Source organism: Rhyacophila brunnea, unplaced genomic scaffold (genome assembly GCF_057557595.1).
Source record: "Rhyacophila brunnea isolate RB1 unplaced genomic scaffold, BYU_Rbru_1.0 scaffold_17, whole genome shotgun sequence".
In the NCBI taxonomy this organism is placed as follows: Eukaryota; Metazoa; Arthropoda; class Insecta; order Trichoptera; family Rhyacophilidae; genus Rhyacophila; species Rhyacophila brunnea.
In genome coordinates this window covers 8,585,547-8,594,754 of record NW_028232827.1, presented here as the reverse complement: position 1 = coordinate 8,594,754, position 9,208 = coordinate 8,585,547, and the positions used below count along the sequence as shown (strand labels likewise).

The following is a 9,208-nucleotide window of genomic DNA, read 5'->3' as shown; positions in this document are numbered from 1 at the left end:
TACCGGGTTACTGAACCCGGACTCACATGCGCCGATTGATGACAACTTTAAATCCGACCTGACGCAAATCCATGGGCTGAAGAGGAAGCTGAGAGCGGCAGATTTTGCCTACATCTACGGCTTTCTCTGCATCGCTTATGGGGTCCCGCCTCACGAGTCACTGCCAGATCTCCAAAAACAAAAGGATAAGCCAGAGAAAAAAAAGAAACCAAAATCAAACATGCAGAGAGTCTTGGAGGAAATTGAGGCCATCAAACTAGTCACCTCTGATCACGCCGACACGGAGGACGACGCTGACTATGAGGACCTAGACATAGATGACTCAGACTACTTCAACGACGAATCACAGACCACGGATGCTGACAAACCCGCTCAGGCCCCTGCTGAGGCTACCGCCAAAGCCCCGGCCTCAGGCGGCCCTTCAACATCCGCCGCCAAAACCACCACCAGCTCCGAAAAGATGGACACCACTCCTGCGGTGCCATCAATTCCCAGCACTAGTAAAGACATACCAAAAACATACGCAGCTGCAGCCAAATCAGATGCAGCCGCAGCCAAGACCAAGAGGAGTGAGGACGAAGAATACTATAAAAGACTAAAAGCCGTCAACGATCGCTTCGATCGAGAAGAAGACGAAGAAAAAGAAAGAAGAAAGATCAGGAGAGCTAGCAAACGCCTAGCTACCGAAAGCCCCGATCTCAAAATTGCAAAAAAACCAGCAAAACAGACACCGAAAAATCCAGACATGCCAAGCCTCAAAACGGCAGAACCAACAAACGATAAAAAAACAGACAGATCGAAAAAAACTCCGCCTATCATCCTACACGATAAAAAAGTATTTAGGAATACAATGACCAAGCTGAAAGACGCCGGTGTCACTATTTCTAATGCAAAAAATATCAAGGTAGGAATCCTACTCACCCTGCCAGATTCAGACTCCTACAGGCTAGCAGTACGGATCCTGGACGCAGACAAGACTGAGTACCATTCATATAACCTCCATGAGGAAAAACCGCTAAAGATAGTGATCAGAGGTATCCCTGAAGAGACGACTGCCGAAGAAATTCGCAGTGAACTCATTACACTGGGATACCCGATCAAGAACGCCTTCAGGATGACCCAAGGGAGCCAGAAGAAACAGATCCCGCTGATTCTCCTCGACGTCGAGAAGAGCGGCGACGCCAAGAATATCTTCAAGCTCACCTCCATCTTCGGATTATCCATCCAGGTGGAGCCGCTGCGCAGAAGAACGGCGGATGGACAGTGTCATCGCTGCCAGGGCTTTGCCCACTCCGCCTCCTGCTGCCACGCAACTCCAATGTGCGTCCGATGTGCCGGCGAACACCTCACCTCGGACTGCAAGAAGAAAAATACGACCGATCCCGCCAAATGCGCCAACTGTGGTGGCCCACACCCGGCCAACTACAGAGGTTGCCCAAGGCACCCCAAACACGCCAGATATGCGTTTACAAATGCCGACAAGCAATTTCAACAACAGCCCAGACAACGCGAAGAACCGCAAAACACATTCAGACCAGCTTGGATGAATACCACCACCAGAAACTCGGAGCCAGACCAAATCAATGAAGCGCTGATGGCGCTCAAGAACGCCATCGATATCGCCAACGAACTCATGAAAAGACTAACCAGCAAAAGGACCTAGATCCAGACCAAGATAGAGAGAAACGAACGAGCGCCGACAAGAGTGAAGAAAGAAGAAAGAAGAAAAAGAAACACTATTTTAATTCAAACCAACAAGCCATGATGCAGATATTACAGAAAAACCCGCAAGGGAGGAGACTTCCATCACACGCCATCATACAGATGAAAGGGATATGGGGCTTGCCCCGGTGCCCTACACGCCAAACATACCACAACAACAACACCACGTACTGGAATAAAGTGCGGGAAATCTTTGATCGGCTAGGTATGAGTATGTACTAAACAATTATTACTGCCTATATGTTTGGTTGACGGAATGACATCCGTCAACTAGTCGTAAGTATGTGCCTGTGGCGACACCGAGCTATATTAGTTGTTAATGTGAGAAAGATTGCGCGACCAGTACGTTTATATATTAGAATCAAGTAACTTCCCCGCGTAATATCGTTTTATATTAAACTTTTATTTTGTAGTCAGATTACCAATCTACCGAGTTCATGTTTTTAGACCAACGTCAAGTAGGTATTCAGGCCGTCGGGACACCTCAAAGTTGAGCCCCCCGACGGTAGTTGGCCGAAAGATTGATATGCGCTGTCGTAGGCCTGGTGCCACAAATATGCCAATTTAACCACTGGCATATGACGCCATATCATCCAGGCTAACTTTGTAGTACTCTTGTTTCTGAGTGAGAGGTACCTTCGCCCCGCTAGAGCCCGGAAAGCCGGCCGCCGCGCGAACGCCCCTCCCTCAGCCATGAAGAGCGCCACCACGCGGGGGGTGTGCTGTATCGATAGGTAATTCAACCACGAATCCGTCGATGCCTCGCACGCCTTCGTAGGTGCGTTTTTCGTGGGGCTGGCCCAGAAACAATGCAGTATTGCTACAGCAATTACACACTCTCGGTACCGACAGGTACTCGAAGTACGTATGTGACGAGTGAGCGACGCCGCCCACCGGCGAGCGTCGACTCGCGCCCATAACTTTACTTAGTCGGCCCTTACGTAGATGTCGCGGGTAATTAGTCATTGCACAATTTCCGCCACTCTCGTAAGGAAACCGTTAATTAATTTTGTCACCCGAAAAACGTTGAGCTAAGGGATGAAATCGGCCAGATTTGCATATAAACCCCCTATTTTTAATTTCTAGATCAGTCGCCGCCCGCATTTACGACCCTGAACCTGCGAAGGTCAGCGGCGTAATTTTCTCTACATTTTCACATACAAGTCGCCAGGACTTGTGAGGAGGTACTCGCCCAGGTCCTGATACCTACAGGCAGATACCTACCTCTCTACCTACTGTCACTTTGACAGATAGGAGTGAAGTGTCACCCAGCGACTTAGTCGTTTTATTCGCGAGTTTATCTTTTCATTACCGGACCCGGTCCCCAACCTTTTATCGCGGTGCCCCGTGTTCGCGCAATCTCGCTTACGGATAAAAATAGATTAATTCTCAAATAACTGAATAATAATTGTGTTAGTTTATGTAATTAGTGTTTTATCTTAAATAAGACTTTTTAATAATTTTGTGGTTTCGGACATAGATAATTCGAACTTTGTGACCTTTGTGGACGCGGAACCTAATAAATTGCTTTAATATCGTAAAAAGTTCTTTTATTGGACTAGACATAGTGCCTACCTGTTCTTCCTACAATCTGAATGTACCTCCACTCCAGGCCCGGAGCTAGCCGAGGATCCGGAGGCCTACATCGTGGCGCCCAACAGTATGGTGCTGTCCAGGTCGCATTAACCTGGTCGGATCCCAACCCTGAGATCCACTGCAGCATCAAACATAAATAAAACAGTGAGTACGATTTTGGTGAAATAACAATTGTTGTATCAAGCTCACCGGAAGAGCAGCGTAGTGCGAAAAGAACTTTTGTCGCTAATAAAAACTATATATAAAATAAAAATATATAATTAAAAACACTTATAAAAATTTCGTAATAAATTATAAACACTTGTAAAATTTTCGTGAATTTTCAAAACACTTAGTGAAATTTTTGCGATAAAATAAAAAGACTTGTGAAATTTTTCTGAAATATCTAAACACACGTCAGCATGCGTAGGCAGGAGCCAGGATCGGTGAGACCCTCGTATACAGAATTACGGGGCGAAACATGAACGAGCAGACGAATCCGGACAGGAGTCCGCGTGCGAACGCGAACGCGGCCCCTGCGGGACCAGAGGCATCTGAAGGATGGAAGGCGGCCGTGGAGAGTGCGGCTAACACGCCCGGCGCCGCATCATCAGCCATGGAGCTGACGATGGTCTTCGGACAAGAATAGTGTTAGTGGGTGAAATACGAAATGATGAATGGAGGACATGCATCGAGTGCCATGAAGGTGGACGAATATTATTGACTTTTCTTTGAAAGCGTAATAGATATATTCCTTTTTTTGTAAACCTGAATAAAATTTATATGTCATGTCCAACTTTACTAGGTACTGTCGCGTGTTATTAGATTTAGGGGTTTTGCATAAGTCCAGCGAAGCGGGTGAGTTGCACCGATGTATCCGAACGTGGGTGGCATATTTTGAGCCAGTCACCGTTTGGATCAAGGCCATGTGTCCAACAACACAGGAAACTGAAAAAAAAATACACGCATCAATTCGCTTCCCTTTTCTGTCGAAAATGAATCATAGTTTGGGATTGTTATTTTAGCAAGATTAGTAAACATTAAATCCCAATTCTGGCAGCAAATAATATTAAGAAAACAAACCGTAATATTAAGTCGATTTTAGTATGAAATCGCCATGCTTTGATGTGGACATACCAAGGCCGACGCGGTGGGCGGCGCGAGCCAGCTGCCCGCCCGAAGGGTGGAGGAGGCCGCGGTGAGACTACAATCGAACAGCCGTTCGACAAACGGTAGGTGCTCTGTATCGACGCCGAAGCTGGCGTCAACATTGTGTAGTAAAATAACCGACTAACATTGGGTCAACTCTGACTAATAATTATTATGCAAACCGATACAGCTGAACCTAGCACCCTGTGTAATCAATTGGTGATTAATACTAAAATTGAAACTAACAATTAAGAAAAATTAATAGTAATGATAATTTTAAATGTGCATGGGAGATTTTTATTAGACATATAACTGATAGAAGCGGAGGCGGCGTGTTGCATCAATTGCCGTAGCTTCTGGTGGCTTTGACCACGCGCTCAGGCGAGACACGACGTCCCAGAACCTGTGCACCGTGACTGGGATGACCAGGCGGAGGTGGCCGGAGTGCCCCTCGCGTCAAAGACCATCGCCAGGTTCACCGTGACAGGGGAGATGTAATCTTGGTTGGCTAGAAACAATCGCCCCAAGACATGCCATTGAGGGAGCCTGAAGTGATCGCGAGCGCACTGTCGGGGCACACTGGAGTGCGTTGATGTGTGATAGTGACACGTCGCCTCATACAAAATAGGTTCTGGCAAGAGTGGCGGGTTGCGTCATTTGCCGCAGCTTCTGGTAGCTTCGACCACGCACTCAGGCGAGACACGACGTCCCAGAACCTGTGCACCGTGACTGGGATGACCAGGCGGAGGTGGCCAGAGTGCCCCTCGCGTCAAAGACCATCGCCAGGGTTCACCGTGACAGGGGAGATGTAATCTTGGTCGGCTGGATACGATCGCCCCCAAGACACTGCATCGAGGGAGCCTGAAGTGATCGCGAGTGCACTGTCGGGGCACACTGGAGTGCGTTGATGTGAGACAGTGACACGTTACCTCATACAAAATAAATTCTAGCAGGAGTGGCGTGCGAGCGTCGCCAGCCTGAGCTTCTGGTGACCTTGGCGGTGCCCGTAGGCGAAACGCGACGTTCCAGAACTCACGCACGGCGTCTGGATGATCGACGAAGTTGCGCGGAGTAACCTCTCGTCCAGTGATCGCCGGAGGCTGCCGTGGTGAGGGAAGGTGGAATCCTGGGTAGCTGACTCGATCGCGCCCAGGACAGAACGCCGCGGAGGCGTGGACTAGCCATGGACGCTTCGTAGGGGGGCGCTGGAGGGTGACGGCGGACGGCCATCGCACGTAGCTCATGTGCAGCGTAGCAGGATGTGTGATTGTTCATTTTAGGTTTCTTTTACAGGTTCTTTCCTTTTCCGCTTGGCGGGACGCACGGGAAAACGGCGCCAAAAAGGGTCCGTTCTACCGGCGTCCGAAGACGTACGGTAGGAGCCCAGAACTATACGTCGTTGTTTACTACCGCTATCCGGATGCGCGCAAGAAGAGTCACGCACGTGAGGCAACTAGTTGTGGGTCAAAGGAGTGCACACCTTAGCCCAATAAAGCTCTCAAACAGAAGGCCCTTACGTGGCGTGACAGCAAAGACGCCGCGCGCATAGATGGGACAGAGGCCCAGGGTAGCGGAGTACTCACACGGGTATGAGTTGGGTTCCACCGCGTCGAAATGGAGTAAGCGGAACGGCGATATTTTTTGTTTCTTCTGTACTAATATCTATGCGCATGTAAATTTTGTCTTCTTGTTGTAAATAAAAATAAAAACCATGTATGTACCAGCGACGTCGAGGATACGACCGGGGGAATCTCCCTGGCGTATGATTCTGCAAGTCCCAGAACGGGCTGCCTGGCTCACACCGGGAAACCTGTACACCCACCCCTGACGATGGACTGGTGGAAAGGTACTTTCTTAAGACCTTGTCCTAGTAAACACTCCACGTCAGGAGGGTGACAGGCAGACTATTTCGTCACCAGCAGCCCGGGAATGAATTACTTAAAATCCCATTTTTTGCCTTATATAAAATTTCGTTTTTTTTTTTTCTATATTCTGTACCCGACTCTGGGCCAATAAATAAATAATAATTACCCTTTCCTTGTCATGTGCATGCCGTAGCGTGTATGATTATTTTAGATATTTTTTTTTTTTTTTTTTTACGTTGATAATTGTCTGTTTTGTCTTGTGCATGTATTGTTTTGTCTTGTGAGGCGGAGCCAAGGGGGGCCGGTGGCTAATTGAGGTCAGATCCTGGCGGTGGTTTTGCTTTGGTTGGGGGGATTTGTCACCGACAGGTTTTTCCGCCCCTGTGGGGGGCGCTCCCATAAGGAGTAGTGCCACCCAGCCGCTCGGTCTGACCCTGGTAGTCAATGCGCCACCGATGAAATGATGATGACCCTTGGCAAAGCTGAACAAAATATTTCACATGTTAAGTCCCGCAGTTTGCTCTGACAGGCCCCACGGCTTCTCAGAGTGAACTGTGGATGGTTAAGTCGGTCGCCACAGACCATGTAAATAATAGGTAATAGGTAATATAGTATAAGATTAAATTTTTGTTTTGTTGTCAAATATGGTAAAGGGTAATTAAATTAAATATGATTTGTTGTAATAATAATGTATAGTGTAAATTGTAAAATATTCATATGTAAGGCAAAGGATTAAATAGTAATAAAGGGGGACTTATGGATGGGCGTTGAGGGTATGTAATTAGATAGTTAAGATGTACGTAGTGATAAGTGCATATAGATCGATGTCGCTGCGCGTCGCACGTACACGGCACAGTAATTGTTAATATATGCTCATAGGCCTGTTGCGAAGGCTCCCTTTTGCACGTATGTGCAATCACAAAGCGTAGCAACACTTAGGCAATCATCGATCCGATTATAATCACGATCCCGCGTAATTAATTTTCATTTCAATTTCGATTATTAATATCCGCGGTCATTCCGCGCGCGGCGTTTCCGAATCGGTATTCTGGCAGCTTTCCTGCTCGCACATACGACGGCGTCTCTGTCGTATGTGTAGAAACCGATTTCGCGATACAAATTTTCTCGCTTTGCAGTGACAGAGCCCCTCTCGCTCGCGTGTATGACGGCATCACGCTCACGCACGACGGGAGAATCGGATCAATGATTTTGGTCGATCAAGGAGACCACGTACTGGAATAAAGTGCGGGAAATCTTTGATCGGCTAGGTATGAGTATGTACTAAACAATTATTACTGCCTATATGTTTGGTTGACGGAATGACATCCGTCAACTAGTCGTAAGTATGTGCCTGTGGCGACACCGAGCTATATTAGTTGTTAATGTGAGAAAGATTGCGCGACCAGTACGTTTATATATTAGAATCAAGTAACTTCCCCGCGTAATATCGTTTTATATTAAACTTTTATTTTGTAGTCAGATTACCAATCTACCGAGTTCATGTTTTTAGACCAACGTCAAGTAGGTATTCAGGCCGTCGGGACACCTCAAAGTTGAGCCCCCCGACGGTAGTTGGCCGAAAGATTGATATGCGCTGTCGTAGGCCTGGTGCCACAAATATGCCAATTTAACTACTGGCATATGACGCCATATCATCCAGGCTAACTTTGTAGTACTCTTGTTTCTGAGTGAGAGGTACCTTCGCCCCGCTAGAGCCCGGAAAGCCGGCCGCCGCGCGAACGCCCCTCCCTCAGCCATGAAGAGCGCCACCACGCGGGGGGTGTGCTGTATCGATAGGTAATTCAACCACGAATCCGTCGATGCCTCGCACGCCTTCGTAGGTGCGTTTTTCGTGGGGCTGGCCCAGAAACAATGCAGTATTGCTACAGCAATTACACACTCTCGGTACCGACAGGTACTCGAAGTACGTATGTGACGAGTGAGCGACGCCGCCCACCGGCGAGCGTCGACTCGCGCCCATAACTTTACTTAGTCGGCCCTTACGTAGATGTCGCGGGTAATTAGTCATTGCACAATTTCCGCCACTCTCGTAAGGAAACCGTTAATTAATTTTGTCACCCGAAAAACGTTGAGCTAAGGGATGAAATCGGCCAGATTTGCATATAAACCCCCTATTTTTAATTTCTAGATCAGTCGCCGCCCGCATTTACGACCCTGAACCTGCGAAGGTCAGCGGCGTAATTTTCTCTACATTTTCACATACAAGTCGCCAGGACTTGTGAGGAGGTACTCGCCCAGGTCCTGATACCTACAGGCAGATACCTACCTCTCTACCTACTGTCACTTTGACAGATAGGAGTGAAGTGTCACCCAGCGACTTAGTCGTTTTATTCGCGAGTTTATCTTTTCATTACCGGACCCGGTCCCCAACCTTTTATCGCGGTGCCCCGTGTTCGCGCAATCTCGCTTACGGATAAAAATAGATTAATTCTCAAATAACTGAATAATAATTGTGTTAGTTTATGTAATTAGTGTTTTATCTTAAATAAGACTTTTTAATAATTTTGTGGTTTCGGACATAGATAATTCGAACTTTGTGACCTTTGTGGACGCGGAACCTAATAAATTGCTTTAATATCGTAAAAAGTTCTTTTATTGGACTAGACATAGTGCCTACCTGTTCTTCCTACAATCTGAATGTACCTCCACTCCAGGCCCGGAGCTAGCCGAGGATCCGGAGGCCTACAGTAGGTATATGAATGTAAAAATTGCTCTAAGAATGTCAAAAGGAATCCGATTAGCTAAGAGCAAACGTTGCTCAGAGTAATCTGTCAATCGTTACGATCAGAGATACCGGCTCGAATATTGGATTTTGCTGATAGTGCCGGAAGCCATGACGTTTTTAACCGTAATCCATCATCCCTATTAATATTTTC

General features: G+C 47.4%; 1 protein-coding gene across 1 annotated transcript; it reads left to right on the top strand.

The window, feature by feature from the left end:
• The first annotated feature begins 452 nt into the window (after positions 1-452).
• Positions 453-3,561, top strand: LOC147073642 (uncharacterized). The gene is made up of 2 exons (XM_085944152.1): positions 453-1,889; positions 2,668-3,561. The coding sequence occupies exon 1, from the start codon at positions 461-463 to the stop codon at positions 1,661-1,663; it is 1,203 nt and encodes a 400-aa protein (XP_085800278.1). The 5' UTR covers positions 453-460; the 3' UTR covers positions 1,664-1,889; positions 2,668-3,561.
• Positions 3,562-9,208: the final 5,647 nt, after the last annotated feature.